The sequence below is a fragment of the Zophobas morio genome, unplaced genomic scaffold (genome assembly GCF_036711695.1).
Source record: "Zophobas morio isolate AGI-343-1 ecotype UQ-CSIRO unplaced genomic scaffold, CSIRO_AGI_Zmor_V1 ptg000008l, whole genome shotgun sequence".
Taxonomy (NCBI): domain Eukaryota; kingdom Metazoa; phylum Arthropoda; class Insecta; order Coleoptera; family Tenebrionidae; genus Zophobas; species Zophobas morio.
Genome location: NW_026972113.1, coordinates 15,368,825 through 15,392,607, shown reverse-complemented (window position 1 = coordinate 15,392,607; position 23,783 = coordinate 15,368,825). Strand labels below are relative to the sequence as shown.

Here is a 23,783-nt window from a genome sequence, read left to right as displayed (position 1 = left end):
ATTACCAGAAAACAAAAATCGCAGTTTTTAAATTTTCAAAGAAGCGTGATTTGTTGACACTTCAGGACTAAGTTCTATCGAATCAACCTTCAACCAATTTTCTAACGCTATACTTGAACTAACGATCTTGATCTACCCGTTATCGTTGTCACAAGAGTCACCTTTGCGAACATACAACACAACAAACACTTATGACCAGCTTCCAGCAAAGAATTAAAACGATCACAATAAAACGACAGCTTGTTACGGCTCTAACTCGCTGATGTGCAAACAAACCGGCGAAATCTGAGAGTGTGTTTACCGAGTCGAGAGGAGCGGTTATTAAGCATTACGTGCTTCATAAAAAATACATTAAAGAGGCTTTTTAAGGATCTTATTATCCTGCCAACTGCGCCAATCTCCGATAATCACCAATCGAAAATGTGACCTGTGTAGCTTGTATCGATCCGTAGAATATCTCGTTATGGAAATGAATATCCGTTTACAAGTAAAAACGCTCAAAGGAAAATACAAAACACAAGGAAGTCGCTTTGTTATCTTACCGACTGCGCCAAAACCGGATCATCGCTCTTTAATACAGAAAATAACTACCTCGTACTTAAATGTAACTACTCCCTGTTTGCACGAGCCGTTAATCTGCATCCGGCTTTGACAACTAAACAGTAAAGTAAACATTTAATTACTCAGGCAACGAAACAACGGTTTTTATTTTTCATCCCACTGACTGCGCCACTTTCGCAGACTAGTTTTCCGATGCGCGATTTCTGGGACAAATTTCCATAAGTCCGTCGCTTAACAACTGCCCGCTAAATCTGAAGATAATTCCGCGAATTCTGCACGTCAAACTGTTGAATCGCGGTATTATGGCGCAATTTACGACCGGCACAAGCCGGAAACTCTTTTCCTTGCTCCAGCAACTTTCCGTCACTTCGGTGATAAATCTGAAATTGTGAATGGAAAATTGTTAAGAATTTTCAACTAATTAAAAAGATAATGAAACATCGCAACTTTTAAATGGGCGGATTAAATGAATGTCGTTCTTTTCTCGGTGACAGTTGGAGATAAATGCGAAAATCTCTTAATTAAAACTTTTTTATTTTTATAAAACTGGCACGTCTGGGAACTAGCTTTATTTTTTGGTTGGCTAAATCAACAGAACTGGGGAATGAGAACTAGCATGTGTTAAACACAAGAGTTTCAAGTTGTAGCTAGTTAGAACAACGCAAAATTTAATATTCGAGGCTTGAAACTTTCGCCCCGACGGTGTGTTTAATAATAATTTATCTTTGTAGCTGATGGAGTGCATGAGGAATTTGGGCGGTTTGAAAATGTTGCCCCGAATGCACACATTTTATGCCAATAATGTCTCAATATCGCCGCCCCGCGATAAAATCCAGAAAACCAATAAGTGTCAGCAGAGATGAAGACGTACAAGAGAAAATGAACCTAATCTGTTTTCTAAAGGGGTTTGCGGAATTAGACCGCACTTTGAAGGTGTGATTTCGGGGGCGATTCCGTTTCAAGGTCACGACGTAACGATTATCGTTGTTTCTGGATAGGCATTGACATAGGCGGGAGTTTTTAAAAATTAAATTAAACACTGATAATTTTTTTTCAGAATTCTGTCAACCTTCGATGCCATGCCAGAGGTGTTTTTAAAGCAACCGAATTTAGTTTTCAGAGAACCAGTAGTCGACCCATAATTTCTATAATCTTGTAAAAAAATATAAAACTTAGAGCCCCCAAGATTCTTTCTCCTTAAAAAAAACTACAAATTCCCCAGGTTTTTTCACCTTTAAAAAATAACACTAGGTTCTTTTAACTTTCCAAAAAACGCTAGTGGACCCTGTGATTTTTCACCTTTTAGAAAAATATAACACCGACATTCTTTCAGCTTCTCAAAAAAAAAAAACATGAACTCCGAGATTCTATACATAACACTTTGAGCCCCCGAGACCCGTTGAGATTCTCACACAAAAAACAAAATTCTTTGGCTTTTTAGACATAAATAACACTAAGAGCCCGCAAGATACTTTCGCCTTACAAAAAACTAGAAGCTACCGAGATTTATTCACCTTTAAGAAAAAAAATAACACTAGGAACGCCTTAGCTTCCCAAAAAACGCTAGGGGACCTTGTGATTTTTTCACTTTTTAGAAAAATATAACACTAAGTGCCCCCGACATTCTTTCAGCTTCTGAAAAATAAAACAGAACTCCGATATTCTTTGGCCTTTTAGAAATAAATAACACTTGCAACCCACGAGATTCCTTGAGATTCTCACACAAAAAACAAGATTCGTTGGTTTTTGAGAAGTAAATAACACCAAAGCCTTCGAGATGCTTTCACTTTAAAAAAACTAGAAACTCCCGAGATTTCTTCACTTTTAAGAAAAAAATAACACTAGGAGTCCCGGAAGCTTTTTTAACTTCCCAAAAACGCTAGTGTACCCTGTGATTTTTTCGCCTTTTAGAAAAATATAACACTAGGAGCCCCTGTCACTTTTTCAGCTTCTCAAAAAGAAAACAGAACTCCGAGATTCTTTGGCCTTTTAGAATTAAATAACACTTGGAGCCCCTGAGATTCCTTGGGATTCTCACAAAAAAAACAAGATTCTTTGGCTTTTTGGAAGTAAATAACACCAAGAGCTCGTAAGATACTTTCGCCTTACAAAAAACTAGAAGCTTCCGAGATTTCTTCATCTTAAAAAAAAAATAACACTAGGAGCCCCTGAGGTTTTTTAGCATTTCAAAAAACGCTAGGGGACTATGTGATTTTTTCATTTATTAGAAAAATATAACACTAGGTGCACCCGACTTTCTTTCAGCTTCTCAAAAAGAAAAACAAAAGAAATCCTAGATCCGTTTTCTGTTTAGAAATAAATAACACTTGGAGCACCCGAGATTCCTTGAGATTCTCACATAAAAACATGATTCTTTGGCTTTTGAGAAATAAAGGACACTAAGACAACTCCAGATGTTTTCACCTTAAAAAAGAACTAGATGTTTCCGAGATTTCTTCACTTTTAAGAAACAAAAAATGATACTAGGAATCCCTGAGGTTTTTTTAGCTTCTCAAAAAGGGCTATTGTTGTTTAGAAAAATATAACACTAGAAGCCCCCGACATTCTTTTAGCTTGTAAGAAAGAAAAACAAAAGAACTCGGAGATGTTTTTTCCGTTTAGAAATAAATAACACTTGTAGCTCCGAGATTCTCACATAAAAAACAAGATACTTTGGCTTTTTAGAAATAAATAACACTAAGAGCCCGTAAGATAATTTCGCCTTACAAAAAAACTAGAAGCTACCGAGATTTCTTCACCTTTAAGAAAAACAATAACACTAAGAACGCCTGAGATTTTTAGCTTCCCAAAAAACACTAGGGGACCCTGTGATTTTTTCACCTTTTAGAAAAATATAACACTAAGTGCTACAGACATTCTTTCAGTTTCTGAAAAAAAAAAACAGAACTCCGATATTCTTTGGGCTTTTAGAAATAAATAACACTTTCAGCCCAAGAGGTTCCTTGAAATTCTCACACAAAAACACAATTGTTTGGCTTTTTAGAAATAAATAACACTAAGAGCCCGCAAGATACTTTCGCCTTACCAAAAACTAGTAGCTACCGAGGTTTCTTCACTTTTAAGAAAAAAAGTAACACTAAGAGCTCCTGAGGTTTTTTAGCTTCCCAAAATACGAAAAGGGACCCCGTGAATTTTTCACCTTTTAGAAAAATATAACTCTAAAGACCCCCGACATTCTTTCAGCTTCTCAAAAAAAAAAACAGAACTCCGAGATTCTTTGGCCTTTTAGAAATAAATAACACTTGGAGCCCCTGAGATTCCTTGAGATTCTCACACAAAAAACATGATTCTTTGGCTTTTTGGAAATAAATAACACTCAGAGACCGTAAGATACTTTCGCCTAGCAAAAAATTAGAAGCTCCAGAGATTTCATCACCTTAAAAAAAATAACACTAGGAACCCCTGAGGTTTTTTAGCTTTCTAAAAAACGCTAGGGCACTCTGTGATTTTTTCATTTTTTAGAAAAATATAACACTAGGTATACCCGACATTCTTTTAGCTTCTCAAAAAGAAAATCAAAAGAAAACCTAGATACTTTTTCTGTTTTTAGAAATAAATAACACTTGGAGCACCCGAGATTCCTTGAGATTCTCACATAAAAAACATGATTCGTTGGCTTTTGAGAAATAAATAACACTAAGACAACTCCAAATGTTTTCAAAAAAACTAGAAGTTTCCGAGATTTCTTCACTTTTAAGAAAATAAATAACACTTAGAGCCCCCAACGTCCTTTCAACTTCTCAAAAATAGTACACTTGGATCTCCCGAGATTCCTTCAGATTATTACAAAAACAAGGGACTCCCAGAGTTTTTCATCTTTAATAGAAAAAATAACACTAGAAGCCCTCAAGATTCTTTTTGCTTCCCAAAAAAACACTAGGGAATCTTGTGATATTTTCAGCTTTTAGAAAAATATAACATTAGGGTTTCCTCACATTTTTCAACTTCTCCACATAAATAAAAACAGAAACGAACCAAGAGATTCTTTGGCCTTTTAGAAATAAATAACACTTGGAGCTCCCAAGATTCTTTCAACTTCTCAAAGAAAACACTTGTGGCCCGAGATTCATTAGACTTAAAAAAATAACACTGCAGGGCTTCGAGAACTTTTTGCTTTAAAAAAAATAACACTAAGGGTTCCCGACTTTTTTTCAGCTTTTCCCAAAAAAATGAAAAGACTCAAAGAAACCCCAGATTCTTTCGTCTTTTAGAAAAGAAATAACACTTGGAGCCCCCAGGTTCTTTAATAGCTTCCCCACAAAAAACACTAGGGGATTCTGTGATTTTTCACCTTTTAGAAAAATATAACACCAATATAATAACATCTGTCCAAGTGTTATTTTTTCCAAAATGCGAAAAAATTTCGAGGGCTTCAAGTGTTTTTTTTTTTTGAGAAGCTGGAAAAATCTCGGGGGTTCCTAGTGTTATTTATTTCTAAAAGCTGAAGAAATGTCGGGGGCACCTGGTGTTATTTTTTTTCTAAGGCTAATGAATCTCGGGGGCTTCAAGTGTTTTTTTTTTTCTTAAACATGAAACAATGTCAGAGTTCCCTAGTGTTTTTTTAATAAGCTCAAGGAAAATTAAGAAAAAAAATAACACTAGGAGCCCTCGAGATTCTTTCGACTTTATGGAAAAAAACAACACTTGGAATCCTGTGTCTTGACCTGACCTGATCGTTCGTAGTTAAAAATTAGAAGGTTTTCAAATTGAAACTTTACAATTTTGGTTTTAATATATATAATGAGGAAGCTGTGCGTTTTAAATATCAAAGCTTCAAAGTTAAAAAACGTCGGTGAATGTCTAAAAAAGAAAACAAAACATGACAAAAATTTATATTATTAATCAGAAATTTAAATGATGTTTATGCGAAAAATTTGAGGTGACGTCATCACAGTGTTAGTGGGGATGTCTAGACAAATTTTGCTTAGCGTTTCACCCTCTACACGATATTCCTAAACGTCAAATAAAATTTTACAACAATCGGACAGACGGACACAGGGGAGAAAGAAATGTAAATAAACCCTAAAAATAAAACCCTCGATCTGAATATTCTCGTCATTTCTTTAAAAACCTCCCCGTCATCGCAATAAATCCCCCAAAAAAATAAATAAAAAACCAATTAAACACTTTGATTAATTAGCGCCATTCGCCTTCATCCCCCTTTACGACTTCCGCCCCCCAAATAAAATTAAACTTATATTCAGCACGAAACAGTTTACACCTCCATAAACGGCTTATCCCGATAAAAACCGTTATGAATTACAATTAATTCTGTTGGTTTATTGAAAAATATGGCTCCCGCCCTGCCGCTGAAACCCATTAAAACGACGCTACCGGCGCCGACCCATCATCCCCTTTTACGTCCAATTTCATCCCATTCCAAAGAAACGCTAATTTCGCCCGATTTGCAATAATGTCGTTTGCGGGCTTGTGAAAACATCGAGGCTTGAAAAATTTACCTGTAATGGCGTGTTACCTTCGGGCGGAAGGGCGGTGGGGTGGGGCGGGTAAAGCTGGGCGAGACACATGATGGCCTCGTTGCAGAACTTCAAGCCCATCACTTCCTCGTCCTCTCGGCCGTATCTGGTACGAATATGATAATTAACACATTTTTTTTTATTAATAAAAATCGTAACTAGAGCCGAGCAGGAATTCGAGTCCCCTCAAGCGAAAAAAATTCAAAAACAAACTTTGTCCGCAAGCTCGAATAACACTCCAACCATAAATAGTTTTACGATGAATTAAAGCGAGTGTTTAAACTCGCAGTGCGCTGTAACAAGCAACAATAAAGCAATTTCCTTTATAGTCGCGTTTGTATCGTATTAGCTTGACACAGGTCAGTCGTTCGTTCCATGTTTAGATTACCATGATGTATAGTTCTTAACGTCAGTAAAATAACACTTGAAGACGGATTGACGCGACCCCGATGGTAGAAAAATTGAAACGTCAACCGGAAATTCCGCATTGATTTCACCGAAAGAGGATGGAAAGTTCACCCTCGAATCGTCTCACCGAAGATAATTTTGTTAGAACGTGTGTGCAACGTCCGAAGCTTCACACAATAGAGTCACTAGACGAGAAAGTGATCGTTTTTACAACGGTGTTGTGGTGCGGTTTTATTGCAGAGGGAGAATTATTTCTTGGATTTATCTATTTGGTCTAGTTCGCGGGTAAAGTGTGTGTAACTAAATCAGCCAATTAAAATAAAGTACTTCAATTATGTTGAGGCATGTCGTGAAATATTACACCACTATTCCATTCGGTGCGCTAGTGGAAAGGGGTGTTTTTAAAAACGAGCGACGTGCATTAGCACACAATAATTGGAGTAACAGATGTTGGTAAATTTTAATTCTGAATATAATCCCGTGCCCCAGTTTGGAACTGTAATGTAATTTAGTAATAATTGATGATTTAGCAATAACTGTGGTACTGAATTAGAAGCAGATGCCGACAGTGTTGGAGACAATGCAACTACTTTAGTTAAGTAAGATTGCATGTCCAATAAAAAATTCCCATTTAACTGAGACACAAAAAAATAAAAAAACTAAGAAATACAAACTTTCTGCACACGTCGCTGATTCCCACAACAATTTATTATTTCTGTATAATTTAATATTGCAAAACAAATTTTTTGGTTTATGAAATAATATAAATAAAGTTCGACGAGCTACGACAACTTTATTTACGTCTCTAATTATAGATGAAACAAAGTCACCATTAATATTTGTATATAATTATAGAATGGGCATCGTTAATTTAGTGAAAATCGAGGAACAAATATGAAATTCTAGTAAACATAACAAAAAAAATCCCTAGAAAAAGTAATACTCCACAGTGATTTGCTTCGACTCTTTTGGTTTTTGTGGTGCTTCGGAGGCGATAATTTTTGTAAGCCACTAAGTAACCCCTTTTAAGAAAAAAAAACACTAGAGCCCCCGAGATTCTTTCGACTTTTATAAGAAAATAACACTTGGAGCCCTCGAGATTCTTTCGCCTTTTAGAAAAAAATAGCACTTGGGCCCCCGAGATTCTTTCGCGTTCTCAAAAAAAATAATTGGGAGCCCCAAGATTTTGCGCCTTTAAAAAAATAGCCCTTGAAGCCCTCAAGATTCTTTTGCACTTTGGAAGAAAACAACACTAGGATACTCCCAAATTCTTTCACCTTTTAGAAGAAAATAACACTAGGACCTTACGAGATTCATTCACTTCCTCAAAAAAAATATTAGAGGATATTCTTGCGCATTTTAGAAAAAAATAACACTAGGGGCCCCAGATATTCTTTCGCATTTTGGAACAAAATTAACACTAGCAGATCTCGAAATACTTTCGCCTTTTAGAAGAAAACAACACTAGGAAGCCCTGAGATTTTTCACCTTGTAGAAAAAAATAACACTTGGAGCCCCCGAGATTCTTTCGCCTTTCAGAAAAAATAACACTTGGAATCCCAAAGATTCTTCCGACTTTTATAAGAAAATAACACTAGGAGACCCCGAGATTCTTTCGACTTTTAGAACAAAAAAACACCAGGAGTCCTCGACATTCTTTCGCCTTCTAGAAAAAAGTAGCACTTGGGGCCCCCGAGCATCTTTCGCCTTTTAGAAAAAATAACACTTGGAGACACCAAAATTCCTTCGTCTTTGAGAAAAAGATAACACTAGGGACCCTCGAAATTCTTTCACGTTCTCAAAAAAAATAATTGGGAGATTCTTTCACCTTTTAGAAGAAAATAACACTAGGATCCTACGAGATTCATTCACTTTCTCAAAAAAAATGTTAGGGGACCCCGTTATTCTTGCGCATTTTAGAAAAAAATAACACTTGGAGTCACAGAGATTCTTTCGCCTTTTAGAAGAAAATAACACTAGGAAGCCCTGAGATTTTTCACCTTGTAGCAAAAATAACACTTGGAGCCCCCGAGATTCTTTCGCCTTTTAGAAAAAATAACACTTGGAATCCCAGAGATTCTTTCGACTTTTATAAGAAAATAACATTAAGAGCCCTCGAGATTCTTTCGCCTTTTAGAAGAAAATAACACTAGGAAGCCCTGAGATTTTTCACCTTGTAGAAAATAATAATACTTGGAGCCCCCGAGATTCTTTCGCCTTTTAGCAAAAATAACACTTGGAACCCCAGAGATTCTTTCTACTTTTTAGAGAAAATAACATTAGGAGCCCTCGAGATTCTTTCGCCTTTAAGAAAAAATAACACTAGGAGACCCCGAGATTCTTTCGCCTTTTAGAAAAAAAATACACTTGGGACTCCCCAGAATCTTTCGCCTTTCAGAAAAAATAACACTAAGAGACCCCGAGATTCTTTCACCTTTTAGAAAAAAATTACACTAGGAGCCCCGAGATTCTTTCGCCTTTTAGAAAAAAATAACACTAAGAGACCCGAGATCCTTTTGCCAATAAAAAAAATTTGGACTCCTCGAGATTCTTTCTCCTTATAACACCTGGACTGGAACCCCCAGTATTCTTTATCTTTGAAAAAAAAAACAGGGAAAGACCTCAAGATTCTTTGCCCTTTTAGGAAAAAATAACACTAGCAGACCTCGAGATTCTTTGACCATTTAGAAAAAAATAACACTTGAAGCCCCCGAGATTCTTTCACCTTTTAGAAAAAATAACACTATGAGCCCAGAGATTTTTTGCCTTTAAAAAAAAAACTTGGAACCCTCGAGATTCTTTCTCTTAATAACACCTGGAACCTCCAGTATTCTTTAACCTTCAAAACAAGCAGGAAGGGACTTCAAGATTATTTCCCCTTTTAGAAAAAGATAACACTTGGGGTCCCCAAGATTCTTTCGTCTTTTATAAGAAAATAACACTAGTAGTCCCCGACATTCTTTCGCGTTAGAGAAGAAAAAAAAACTCGGAGCTCCCGAGATTCTTTCAACTTTAAAAAAAAATAACACTATGAGCCCAGAGATTCTTTTGCCTTTAAAAAAAAACTTGGAGCCCTCGAGATTCTTTCTCCTTATAACGCCTGGAACCCCTAGTATTCTTTAACCTTGAAAAAAAAGCAGGAAGAGACTTCAAGATTATTTTCCCTTTTAGAAGAAGATAACACTTGGGGTCCCCGAGTTTCTTTCGTCTTTTAGAAGAAAATAACACTAGTAATCCTCGACATTCTTTCGCGTTAGAGATGAAAAAAAAACTCAGAGCCCCCGAGATTCTTTCGCCTTTTAAAAGAAAAAAACACAAGACGTGCCGAGATTCTTTCGCCTTTAAAAAAAATAACACTATGAGATTTTTTGCCTTAAAAAAAAAAACTTGGAGCCCTCGAAATTCTTTCTCCTTATAACACCTGGAACCCCCAGTATTTTTTAACCTTGAAAAAGAAGCAGGAATGGACTTCAAGATTCTTTCCCCTTTTAGAAGAAGATAACACTAGGGGCCCTCGAGAATCTTTCGCTTTTTAGAAAAAAGTAACACTACGAGATTATTTCGCCTTTTAAAGGAAATAAGACCAAGAGACCCCAAGATTCTTTTGTCTTTCAGAAGAAAATAACACTAGGAGCCCCCAAGATTCTTTCGCCTTTTAGAAGAAAAATACTCTAGGAACCCCGAGATTCTTTCGCCTTTTAGAAAAAATAACACTAGGATACCCCGAGATTCTTTCGTCTTTTTGAAGAAAATAACACAAGACGTCCCGAGATTCTTTTGCCTTTAAAAAAAACTTGGAGCCCTCGAGATTCGTTCTCCTTATAACGCTTGGAACCCCTAGTGTTCTTTAATCTTGAAAAAAAAGCAGGAAGAGACTTCAAGATTATTTTCCCTTTTAGAAAAAGATAACACTTGGAGTCCCCGAGTTTCTTTCGTCTTTTAGAAGAAAATAACACTAGTAGTCCTCGACATTCTTTCGCGTTAGAGATGAAAAAAAACTCGGAGCCCCCGAGATTCTTTCGCCTTTTAGAAGAAAAAAACACAAGACGTCCCGAGATTCTTTCGCCTTTAAAAAAAAAAATAACACTATGAGCCCAGAGATTTTTTGCCTTTAAAAAAAAACTTGGAGCCCTCGAAATTCTTCCTCCTTATAACACCTGGAACCCTCAGTATTTTTAAACCTTGAAAAAAAAACTGGAATGGACTTCAAGATTCTTTCCCCTTTTAGAAGAAGATAACACTAGGGGCCCTCGAGAATCTTTCGCTTTTTAGAAAAAATAACACTAGGAGATTATTTCGCCTTTTAGAGGAAATAACACCAAGAGACCCCGAGATTCTTTTGTCTTAAGAAAATAACACTAGGAGCCCCCAAGATTATTTCGCCTGTTAGAAGAAAAATACACTAGGAACACCGAGATTCTTTCGCCTTTTAGAAAAATTATCACTAGGATACCCCGAGATTCTTTCGTCTTTTAGAAGAAAATAAAACAAGACGTCCCGAGATTTTTTTGCCTTTAAAAAATACTTGGAGCCCTCGAGAATCTTTCTCCTTATAACACCTGGAATCCCCAGTATTCTATAACCTTGAAAAAAAAACAGGAATTGACCTGAAGATTATTTCCCCTTTTAGAGAAAGATAACACTTGGGGCCCTCGAAATTCTTTCACGTTCTCAAAAAAAAAAAAAACTGGAAGACCCCGAGATTCTTGCATATTTTAGAAAAAATAACACTTGCAGACCCCGTGAATTTTTCGCCTTTTAGAAAAATAACACTGGGGGATTCTTTCGCCTTTTAGAGGAAATAATACTAAGAGACTCCGAGATTCTTTCGCCTTTTAGAAGAAAATTACACTAGGAGCCCTCGAGAATCTTTTGCCTTTAAAAAAAAAACTTGGAGCCCTCGAGATTCTTTCTCCTTATAACGCCTGGAACTCCTAGTATTCTTTAATCTTGAAAAAAAAAGCAGGAAGAGACTTCAAGATTATTTTCCCTTTTAGAAAAAGATAACACTTGGGGTCCCCGAGTTTCTTTCGTCTTTTAGAAGAAAATAACACTAGTAGTCCTGGACATTCTTTCTCGTTAGAGATGAAAAAAAACTCGGAGCCCCCGAGATTCTTTCGCCTTTTAGAAGAAAAAAACACAAGACGTCCCGAGATTCTTTCGCCTTTAAAAAAAAAATAACACTATGAGCCCAGAGATTTTTTGCCTTTAAAAAAAAACTTGGAGCCCTCGAAATTCTTCCTCCTTATAACACCTGGAACCCTCAGTATTTTTAAACCTTGAAAAAAAAACTGGAATGGACTTCAAGATTCTTTCCCCTTTTAGAAGAAGATAATACTAGGGGCCCTCGAGAATCTTTCGCTTTTTAGAAAAAATAACACTAGGGGACCTCGAATTTCTTTCGCCTTTTAGAAAAAATAACACTAGGAGCACCGAGATATTTTCGCCTTTAAAAAAAATGGAATCCTCAAGACTCTTTCGCCTTTTAGAAAAAAATAACACTAGGGACTCTCGAGATTTTTTCACTTTCTCAAAAAAAAAAATTAGGAAACCCCGATATTCTTGTGCATTTTATAAAAAAATACCACTAGTAGTCCTCAAGATTCTTTCGCTTTTTAGAAAAAAAAGTAAACTTGGAGCCCACGAGATTCTTTTAGTTTCACAAAAAAAATACAAGTGGACCCCAAAATTCTTTCAACTTTCAGAAAAAAAATAACACTAGCAGTCCCTGAAATTGGTTCACATTCCCCCCCCCCCCCCCTCCCAACCACAAACACAAAAAGGCGTTAGAAGACACATTTATTCGCCTTTTAGAAAAAAATAACACTTGCACCCTCCGAGATTCCGTCAGCTTCTCAAAAAAAATCACTAGGAGACCTCGACATTCTTTCAGTTTTAGAAAAAAGTAACACTAGAAAAAATTGAGATTTCTGCGCATTTTGGAAAAAATAACACTTGGAGCCCCGAGATTCTTTCGCCTTTTAAAAAAATAACATATGGAGCCCCAACATTTTAAGCTTGTTAAAATAAAACACTACGAAACTCCGAGATTATTTCGCCTTTTAGAAAAAAATAGCACTTGAAGTCCCTGAGATGCTTCCGCTTTATAGAAAAATTAACCCTTGGGACCTCCAAGTGTTAAGTCCAAACTTGTATAGACTAAACTACTTTTGGAAATATCGTTCTACCCTATAAAATTTTATTGGCAATAACGAGACGGACAGTAGTACAATAGCAAGAGATATTTACAACTTAAGTTGTCGCGTGCCGGTAATCTCCAGATGTTAGAAAGCAGAATAATCCAGGTCCGGACCATCGTTACTCATGAACGGAAATGACCATTATTTTATGAGTACAACTACCTGCTAAATGTTCTCAGACAAATTCGAGTGAACTGGTGTGAGCCATAAATATTTCTTACCACTGTACTACTGTCCGTCTCGTTATCGTCAATAAAATTTTATGGGGTATAATGAAATTTCCAAAACTATAAATAAAAACACAGAAGGACCACAAAGTTCTTTCACCTTTTAGAAAAAAATAATATTAAGAGCCACCGAGATTTTTTCACCTATTTAGAAAAATAACACTGGAAGTTCCCAAAATTTTTCATTTAAAAACAAATAAAACTTGGACCCCTTAAGATTCTTTCAGCTTCTAAAAAAAGGCTTTTCGCTTTTTAATTCTTCAAAAAACGCAATCCTTTAGCTTTTCGAAAAAAAGAAATAACACCAGGAGTTCCCGACATTCTTTCAGCTTCACTAAAGAAGAGTCATTAAAGAATCTTTTGTATCTTTCAGCTCCTTTAAAAAGTCACTAGAAGACCTGACCTGATCTGACAAGCTCTGACCTGACTTGGCTTGACCGAACTCGCATTAATAAAAAAAGGGGCCCCCCGAAATCCTTTCAGTTTCTTTAGAAAAATGCACTAGAAGACTTGACCTGACCTGACTGAACCCGAGATTTTGTCGCATTTTAGAAAACACCGTACATTCTTTCAGCTTCTTTAAAAAAAAAAAAAAACACTAGAAGACGTCGAGACTTTGTAAGTTGTTCGCTTACGCTCGAGAAGTAAAAAACCCTAAATTTTCACACAACACCTGCCTAAGTGCCAACGAAAGCAACAAAGCTACTGACACTCAAAGATAAATTATCAAACAGCTCCGTAATCAATCATGATATTTTACCCCGAGATGCAACAAAGCAAACTCCGGACATAATTCCAAGTTTCTATTCACCCTCTTTGAAACTAAAGCCGGCATGACTGAAACCAGCTTACGTAATTTAAAATCGTACGTCGGTTTCCACACATACTGACTTTTAATTGAGTTTCCGCGCGGCTGTAACGAGATTACTCTGAAAGTGTTTCCCGAATCGGATTTTATTTATGCGGAACGTCATAAGTTCCATTGTGGGGCGAAAATTGTTCTCGTCGGCCGTATAAAGAGCCAGAGACAGCTTCTTGTTCAAGCAGACCCTTCTAATAATAACAGGATCCATTAGTTGGGACGCGGCAGGATTTTCAAAACGCCACCACAAGGGTAACTTAATACGGGGTTTTTGTCTAGAAGTCGAAGGGGTGGAGTTTTTTCGCAAAAAAATGGTTAGATTTAGTGCGACGAATTATGTACCTAAAATTTTGATGACGTTATCTAAAAATGTGCTAAGTTTAAAAAATCAACTTCACATGGAAAAACTTTTTTCCATTTATTCTCAATCTACTTGTTTCGACCAATTTTTGTGGTAGCTGTTAAACTTAACTTAACGATAAACTTAACCACTGTTCATGTCACAACACACGCTTCCACAATATTGATTACTCAATAATCTTGTATTACACAACCATTAATTTATTACGCTTGCAAATGGTTATTATCGAATAACGGATTTAACATGTTGACACAGCATCACCGGCATGTTTAAATTCCAACAATGTCAACATCACACACAAAATTTTCATCGACACGGGTCAATATTTGACGCAGTTTTCATGCCTTCATTAAAAATAGAGGGGTCGGTGATAATTTTCCACGTAGAGGCATCAATAGCGTTTTACCGAGAATCAATACCAACAATCCCTGTCTTACCTGAACGTTAACGTGATCTGTCCGTAAACTTTTCGGTTCTCCACAAACTCGGGGTCAACTAGCAGGACTCCTTGGAGTCTATCGATCCTACCTGCAGACACCACCAAATCACGGGAACTTAAGTACATCGTCAGCTTGTTATTAGGGGATGATTTCTTGAAGACCCTGCAACAACCACGAGATGATTAGACGTGTAATTTAGTTTCACGATGGGGTGACTGGGAATGGGAACATTAATATTATGCGTAATACAGGATAATCGTGTCTGATGTCTTGCGGAGAGAAATTTTTACCCGAAGGGACATTGACCACGTTAATTGTTATGGAGCTATATTTGAAGATTTATAATTACCCAACGAACCCCAACTAATTTAAATAGAATTTGAATCAATAATTTTGTTCTCCCGAGTCGTAATGGCACTCATACATAAATAATTAGGTCAGGAAGTAATACACAACCGCCAGACAATAATTTCTCCTCCTAATTACAAGCACAACGGAATCTCTCGAGGAAACAAACGTGTAATTACCTGCTCCGGAAAAGTTAGACACCGTGCAGCTGAATCTGCAGGCGCAAAGTTGAAATTGGTTTTTTCCTGCCCGATAAATAAATTTTTAATTTTGCAGGACATTAATTACGAGCTGCCAATAAAACGCGCCCTACGAAATTCTACGTCAACTCCCAAATTAATTTTAATTGAGATTATTAAAACCTCTTTGTTTTCTTCACCAGTTATTTCTCGGCGTAATTAATTAGTAAAGGTAGTCAAAACCTCTTGAATGGAAATGGCCAAATTCTGAAGAGCTCGCGATGCCAATTAGTAAATCCGGTGACAACACAAGAATCGCCTCCATACGGTAACTGGAAATCAATAAAGAGCGGATTTTAGGCTAAAAAAAATAAAAACGGGAAATTTATGATTGATGTTTTGAACACTTGATAGTTTTTATTTTTTCTACACATTCTATTTCTGGCATTTTAATGTTTAGAGCAGTTGACATTGTTCACATTTTTACCATTTTGGCCATTTTCATATTAATTTAACATTCTCGAGTAATTTAGAATTTTTAACTTTTATAAATAAAAAGCTTAACATATTTTGTTTGTGAGATTTTTAACCCTGACTTTTTTTGTCAAATTGAAGAAGGTTGACGTCTTGTTATTTTTGACAGTTTTGAAATATTTGATGCCTTTGACGTGTCTGACATTTCTACATATATTTGACGTATCACTTTTTCCGACTTTTTTTACGAATGGTTGTCAGCTGTAACCTTAAACTTTGACACGTTGTCGATATTCTTTACGTTTCTACATTATTTTTGACATTTTGACGTCTTTAGTTGAGATAATTCACGTTTTTACCATTTTTGACATTTTAACGGTTTTGACACTTCTTGATGTATTCCATGTTTGAAAATCTTTAACTGTCATATGTTTTTATTTTGTAGAGGTTTTGATATTTTCGACATTTTTTAAATAAAAGTTTTATGATATTTGTTTCTGTTCTAACTCTATTAATCACCTACAAAAGTTCAATGTAAAATACTTCTGGTTTATGAATCCGCCTTGAGTTTTTACCTTATGTATTCAAATTTTCGAAACAAGTAACTTTGTATGCATAACTTGTTGTTAGAAAATGCAAAAATCTACAATTAAGAAATCGGAAAATCGAAAAATCCAAAAATATAAAAATTGAATAACGAAAAGTCAAAAAATCGAAGCATCGAAAAATTGAGAATTCGAAAATTCGGGAAATCGAGATATCCAAAAATCGAAATGGCGAGAAATCTTTGGAACTTTTGAAAAGTTGAAAAATCAAAAAAACAGCAATCCGAAAATCGAAAAATTCAAAATTCGAAAAATAGAGAACTCGACAAATACAAATCGAAAAATCGAAATATGCACAAAGAAAAATAACATTGACATAACATAACCCAGATTTATGGCCGTGATACAAAGTGCCTGTGAAAATTATTATCTTGAAAGTTTTGAATGGTTTCCGGATACTGGAAAGAGAAAGAGAGGAATGGAAAGAAAAGGAGAGAAGCTTCGAAGAAAGAATCAATAATTTAGAGAAGAAGTTGGAAAAAAAAGAAAGGTAAGAAAGAAGAAACAATTTCATAATTACGGGTATGGAAATAAGGAAAAAAACAGATGCAAATGAAGTAGAGGAATTTTTGAAAAAAGAAATTGAGGTAGAAGTAAAAGTGTTGGAAACAATAATTATAGGGAAAGAGGAAAGCAAGAAAATACTGGTTAAGACGCTTTGGGAGAAAAAACAAGAGGTGATGAAGAATAAAAATAAACTGAGAGGAAAAATAATATATATTGATAATGATTGGACAGTACAAGAGCAAAAAATTCAAAAAGGAATTAGGGAGGTAGCTAAAGAGGAAAGAAAAAAAGGATACACAACAAGGGTGGGATATATGAAACTGCAAGTAGGGGACAAAATGTATACATGGAATGACAATAAAGGAAAATTGGAAGAAAAATTTCACAAATCAAGTCAGCACTAACCGAAGAAAGAAACACAAAGGGGAGGGGTAGTAATGATAGGACAAATAAAGACTTTAGGTTTAAGAATGTAGATTTTGTACATAATAGGGGAATGGGAAAGAAGAATGGGGAAGATAAACGTGGTTTAAAATTACTCTTTTGGAATATTGCTGGTCTGAAAAAGAAAGATAATTTATTTTGGGACTACGTGAAAAGTTTTGATTTTGTGGGACTAACAGAAACATGGATACTAGAGAGAGACTGAAACAAACTGAAAGACGGGTTGCCAAAGGAATTTAAGTGGAAATTGCAAAAAAAGAAAAACGCAAGGGTAGAGCAAAAGGTGGAATCATAACAGGAGTGAAGAAAGATATAAAAGAAATAGAAGAGGGGGCGATAGAAATGGAAGGCATGGTTGAAAGAAAACTGACTATAAATAAAAAAAGATGGAGAATCTGCACTATATATAGTAGAGAAATGAGAAACTCGGAACAAGAAATACAAGAAAAAATCGAAGCGTCCGAAGAAGAATTTCTACTGTTAGGAGGGGACTTTAATGCCAGAATAGGGAACAAAAGCAGGAAAGAAGACGGGGAAAACACACGAAAATCGAAAGATAAAGTAGAAAACAAAGACAGAAAATTGCTATGGGAATTAATTGAAGAAAGAGGTTGGGAAGTCTTGAATGGGGTGAAGGAAGGGGACGAGGAGGGGGAATCGGTAATAGACTACGGAATAGTAAACGGATTAGCAGAAGAAGAGGTAGAAACATTCAAAATAGGAGAAAGAGTGGACTCCGATCACATGCCACTAGAAGTAAAATTGAGGGGCATAAGTAGAAGGAGCGGATGCTTAAGTAATGAAGTAGGAAAAGAGAAGAAGATATGGGTATGGAATGAAAAAGGAATTGAGCATTATAAAAAAAAATGTTGGAAGTGGAATTTAAAGAAAAAGGAACTGAAAAGAAAATGGAAGAATTAAAAAGAGAAATTGAAAAAGCAGCCATAAGAAAAGAAATTGTAACGAGAAATTTAGGAAACAGAAACAGATGGTGGGATAGCAGATGCAGAGATTTAAAAATAGAAGCAAGGAAATGTTTACGAAGTTGGAAAAAGGGGAAAGGTGTAAAAGAAGAGTACTGGCAGGCAAAAAATAATTATACAAAACGATGCAAAGAAAAGAAAGAAGAGATACAGGAAGAAGAAGAAGAAAAAATTAAAGCCATAAGAACTGAGCAAGAGGCATGGCAGTATATAAATAAAGAACGGAAGAACAAAATCACGATTAGTGAAGACATACCTATAATACAGTGGAAGAAACATTTTATGGAACTGTTGAATGGAAACATGTTGCATATACCTTCGTTCATTTTTTTAAGGGCGTGAACTAAATTATGCAACATAATATACATAAACTAAGCATGACGTTGATTAGATTTTCAATTACAATAAAATGTGTAATCCAAGACTACATGTTAAAACAAATGAAACAAAAAATTCTAGGTTAACAGTGATGTTACATTTTAAGAAAACGTTTTGATCAAATCAAAAAAGTTCACCCTATTTTCTCGAAATTTTGAAAATACAGTCGATTCTTTTCTTCTTTTTAATCGTGCGTACTATGATGAATTTTTCATTCGTTGTCAGATCACGGGGCGGAGCTTAATTGCAAAATCCTTATTTGTCTAGAAAAATTTACCATTTTAAACACTTTTTAAGTTTCTTGCTGTCAAAAAGAAGTATATTATATGTATATAAAAAAAAAGTGAAAAATCGATTATTAAAAAATCCAAAAATAGATAAAACGAAAGGTTAGAAAATGCAGAAATCTACAATCAAAAAATCGAAGAATCGAAAAATTGAGAATGCGAAAATTCGGGAAATCGAGATATCCAAAAATTGAAATGGCGAAAAATCTTTGGAACTTTTGAGAAGTAGTAAAACCAAAAAAACAGCAATCCAAAAATCGAAAAATTCAAAATTCGAAAAATCGAAATATCGAAATATGCACAAAGAAAAATAACATTGACACAACATTACCTAGATTTATGGCCGTGATAGAAAACGCCTGTGAAAATTATTATCTTGAAAGTTTTGAATGGTTTCCGGATCCATGAATTTATATAAACCGAGACTGAAACGTCGAGAAAACATGAAATCAGACGTCGTCAGAACGATTTCCCCGCACTTGACGCTCTGGAAATAAAACAACTTCTATTTATGGTATCATTACTAGACTGTAACGAGCAAAGAGCTTCAATTTGCGACAAAATAGTTTGTGTTTATTCCTCACCGTTCACTCGTTTTACACCGGTACTTAAAAGAGTAGACACAACTGTAATGTATTGTGATTTTAACACGTAAGAACTAAAAATTTTCGACGTATTTGACTTAAATGGGTTCAGTACTCATATTCCAGGCACTCGAAATAAGCAAATAATCCCGTTTTCGCTGGGTTCCATTGCGTGAGCGCCACTTTATCTGATTAAGCTCACTTTACTTCTATAAATTTGTTAATCTTTATTCTTTCGTCCCGGATTACACAGTCTTATTAAAGAGGAACAAAGCAGGGATGACTGGATCTAATCTAATCACAATCTCCCTGACATGCTATATTTGGGTTTATGTAGGAATAACGAAGGGGAATTTCAGTGAAGGATCGGGGTCGTCAAAAAAGGGGGTGCAGATATTGAGCAGTACGACTATATTAAATTTTTTCTTATTTCGTCATACCGACCTGTTAAAAAAACGATTTAGAATTTAAGTTATTAAATTTTTGACGAGTAGAGGTAAATGGTGGAGCAAAAATACACGAACTCACGATAAAACTAGAAGGTCGTTCTAAGTTATTTTAAATAAAAACCCAAACCAAAAAATCTGCACAGTCCGTTTCAAAATAAAACCAAAACCCGAGCGCAATCTCCTTAAAAGCGCCTTGCTCTCACCCTCTCCCAACTTCTATATTAATTTTTTTCCTCGTTTTGAAATCTCATATTGTTCAACATCACAAACCAGATGAAAATTTAATGAAACCTGCACTCTAAATCATCCAAAACCCCACACAACAATCCCAGACCGGCGTCCTCTTTATTTTTATTTCGGGCTGGCGGAGGCACTTAGCTTCAGAATTGGCTCTAACCTGAACACCGCGATGACAAACTTTAGTATTATGCACTTAAACGTAAAAGTGAGACGTCTGAAGCCTTTATCCGTACGTCATGCCACCTGCCACATTCGGAAGATTAAATGTGGGAGCCGACGCTGAAAATGATATCTGGGTCAAGACAGGCAATGCAGACAGAAGCCTTAAATTTGCTTTGGTAATGTTGGGTATTGTATCCAGAACAATGTAGGCAGGGTCGGATGGATTAATTTGCTAATGGTGGGTCTATGCCGGGGATTTTTGATTAGTTATCGGTAGTATTAGATATGGTAAAGGAGAGTATTTAAAATTGGAACTTTCAGTGGGTTTCATTTTTGAATCTTTTTCTATATTTCGCCTTGTAATACTTTCCTGACAAATGTAAGCTCTTGGTAGTTGGTATTTTATTGTAAAGTACATATCTTGCACATTTTTACTGACTTAAGATCAGCCCATTGGTCTCTAATCTATTTATACTTGTTTGTAAGACTGGTGAAATGGATTTTTATGCAAGCTAAATTAGGTTTGAAATGCTTTTGTTGGAAATAAAATTCCATAATAACCTAAAATGTTTCATTTAGCAATAAACGAACCTTTTTTATATCGTCAAAATGATCGCAATAATATATTGGCGCTTCAACAGGTTCTGAAGGCAATATCCGATCCGGTAAGGCTTTCCGGAAGGCTTCGATCGTCAACTGTGCTTTAAAAAATGCTTTCTTGAGGCTGGAAATTAAACCATTGACATCTTCATATTGATTTCGAATAAGTTCAGCTACTAAACTCAAGGCGTGAGCCAAACATGTTACATGAATTAAGTTGGGATATAATATTTATTGCTATATTTTGCTTTTTTATTATTATACGTAGTCTTCCTTTCTCAACAAGATACTTAAAACATGTTTAAAGTTGTAAATGTTTGCAATTACGCTCCGCCTCTCAGTCTGACAACGAATGAAAAATTTGTCACAATTGAGATGGGGACGGGTATGGCTGGAGCTTAATCTTTGGTTTTATTTTTTACTTATTATACATAGCATTCTTTGAACAACACGATATTCAAAAACATGTTGTACATGGCAATTTCTTGTAGAGAAATACAGATTTTGCAATTAAGCTCTGCCCCTTTAGCTCACGACAAATAAGAAAACATCACAATAGAGACAGGGCGGGTGGGCGGGGCTTACATTTTTCCTTTTTTTTTTCTTAATACACGTAGTCTTCTTTCCACAACGAAAAATTGGAAACATGTTTAAAATGGTAAATTTTTGTAGGGTAATATGAATTTTGCTTATGATTTATCTTTTTTTTCTTCTTAATATACATACTTTTCAAAACAAGACATAAAAACATGTTTAAAATGGTATTTTTCCCGGCACACTTCTCTACAAATTTAGCATTTTGGACATCGTTTTAGTTTCTTGTCGTGAATAGTAAACTACGCATTTATATTAAGAAAAAAAGGCAAAATACAAACCCCGCCCACCCGCCCTCATCTCAGTTGTGATTTTTTTTATTAAAATCTTATTTCTCTACAAGAAACTACCATATCGAACATGTTTTTAAGTGTCATGGTTGTTGAAAGAAAAGTATATAAAATACATAAAATTAGCCCCACCCACCCACCCCAACCTCAATTGTAATGAACTGTTCATTCGTTGTCAGACCAAAGAGCTTATTTTTTGTAAAAAATAAGGATTTTGCAATTAAGCTCGTAACAGTTGAGATAGGGTGGGTGGGCGGGGCTTTTTTCTTATTATACGTAGTCCTCCTTTCACAACAAGATACTTAAAATATGTTTAAAATTGTAACTTTTTGCAGGAAAGTAGGGATTTAGCAATTGCGCTCCGCCCCTCGGTCTGACAACGAATGAAAAATTCATCACGATTGAGATGAAGAAGGATGGGTGGGGCTTATTTTTTGGCTTTCTTTTTTACTTAATGCATGTAGTTTTGTTTGAACAACAAGATTACTTAAGAATACGTTTCACATAGTAATTTTTCGTAGAAAAATAAGGAGTTTGCAATTAAGCTCCGCCCCCCTCTTGCTCACGACGAACTAAGAAAAATCGTCACAACTGAGACTGGGCGGGCGGGCGGAGCTTATCATTTTTCTAATATTGGAACTTTCAATTTCTTGATTTCTCGATTTTGTTACCATTCAATTTTTCGAAATTTTTCGAGTTTTCATTTTTCGAATTTTAGATCATTGGGGTTTTGAAATTTTGACTTTTGGATTTTTTCACTTTTCGGGTTTTCGACTGCTCTACATTTTTATTTTTCTAGTATTTTTCTAGGTGTAGATTTTTCGACTTGACGATTTTTAAATTTTTTGATTTTTCATTTTTTCAATTTTTAGAGTTTTAGATTTTTCGATTTCTCGGCTTCCAAATTTTTAGAATCTTGGGTTTTTGGATTTTTAGACTCCATTTTTTCAATTTTTGGATTTATTGACTTTTCAATTTCTCGATTTTTGAATTTTTGAATTTTTCAATTCTTTGCCTTTTCGATTTTTCAATTCCACGATTTTTAGGCTTTCGATATTTCAATTTTTGAATTTTTTGACTTTTTGAGTTTACGATTTTTTAATTTTTCAATATTTTGGCTTTTTGGGCTTTTCAATTTTCCGACTTTTCGTTTTTTCGATGTCTCTATTCTCCGACTTTGTAATTTTTTAACTACTTTTACACTTACATTTTTCGAGATTTCGATTTGTCACGTTTTCTATCCTTCAAATTTCGATTTCTTTCGACTTTTGGAATTTTGGATTTTCCGATTTACAATTTTTAGACTTTTGAATCTTTAATTTTCCAATTTTTTAATTTTCGATTTTTGAATTTTCCGTCATTTCGATTTTTGGATTTCTCGAATTTCAAATTTTTGGGTTTTTTCGATTTTTCGACTATTTGAATCTAAAATTTCGTGATGTTTCGATTTTTGGCCTTTCGATTTTACTACATTTCGATTTGTCGCGTTTTCAATTTGTCGCGTTTTCGATTTTTCGAATTGCAGATTTTTCTACTTTTGGATTTTTGATTTCCCGAATTTTTAATTTTTGATTTTTGGATTTTTCGACATTTCGATTTTTTAATTTCTCGCATTTTTACTTTTTGGGTTTTTAGACTTTTCGATCTTTAAATTTTTTGATTTTTCAACTTTTCGTTTCTTCGATTTTTCGACGTTTCGGTTTTTAAATTTTTGAATATTTCGACCTTTTCATTTTTGGATTGTTAGATTTCTCAATTTATCAACTTTTTGATTTTTCGACTTTGAATTTTCAATCTTCTGATATTTTGATTTTTGACCATTCGATTTTACAATTTTCCGAAGTTTTAATTTCTCGGATTTCGGATTTTTCTACTTTTGAATTTTGAATTTTTCGATTTCGTTTTTAGACTTATCAATTTTTGGAATTTTGAATCTTTGATTTTCCGACTTTTTAAATTTCGATTTTGGATTTTTCGATGTCAATTTTTGGATTTCTCGAATTTTAAATTTTTTTATTTTTAGACATTTTTGGATCTTTAAATTTTTGGATTTTTCGATTTCTCGAATGTAAAATTCTCAATTTTCGACTATTTGAATTTTT

General features: G+C 35.0%; 1 protein-coding gene across 1 annotated transcript in view; it reads right to left on the bottom strand.

The window, feature by feature from the left end:
* The window catches only part of LOC135125453 (phosrestin-2-like), a 153,419-nt gene that overhangs the window by 89,370 nt on the left and 40,266 nt on the right, over positions 1-23,783 (bottom strand). Inside the window, exons 4-5 of the mRNA XM_064051091.1 lie at positions 14,555-14,719; positions 6,042-6,165 (exon numbers count right to left, since the gene is read on the bottom strand). Of these exons, the coding sequence (XP_063907161.1) occupies positions 6,042-6,165; positions 14,555-14,719 (289 nt within the window). The remainder of the gene's footprint in view (positions 1-6,041; positions 6,166-14,554; positions 14,720-23,783) is intronic.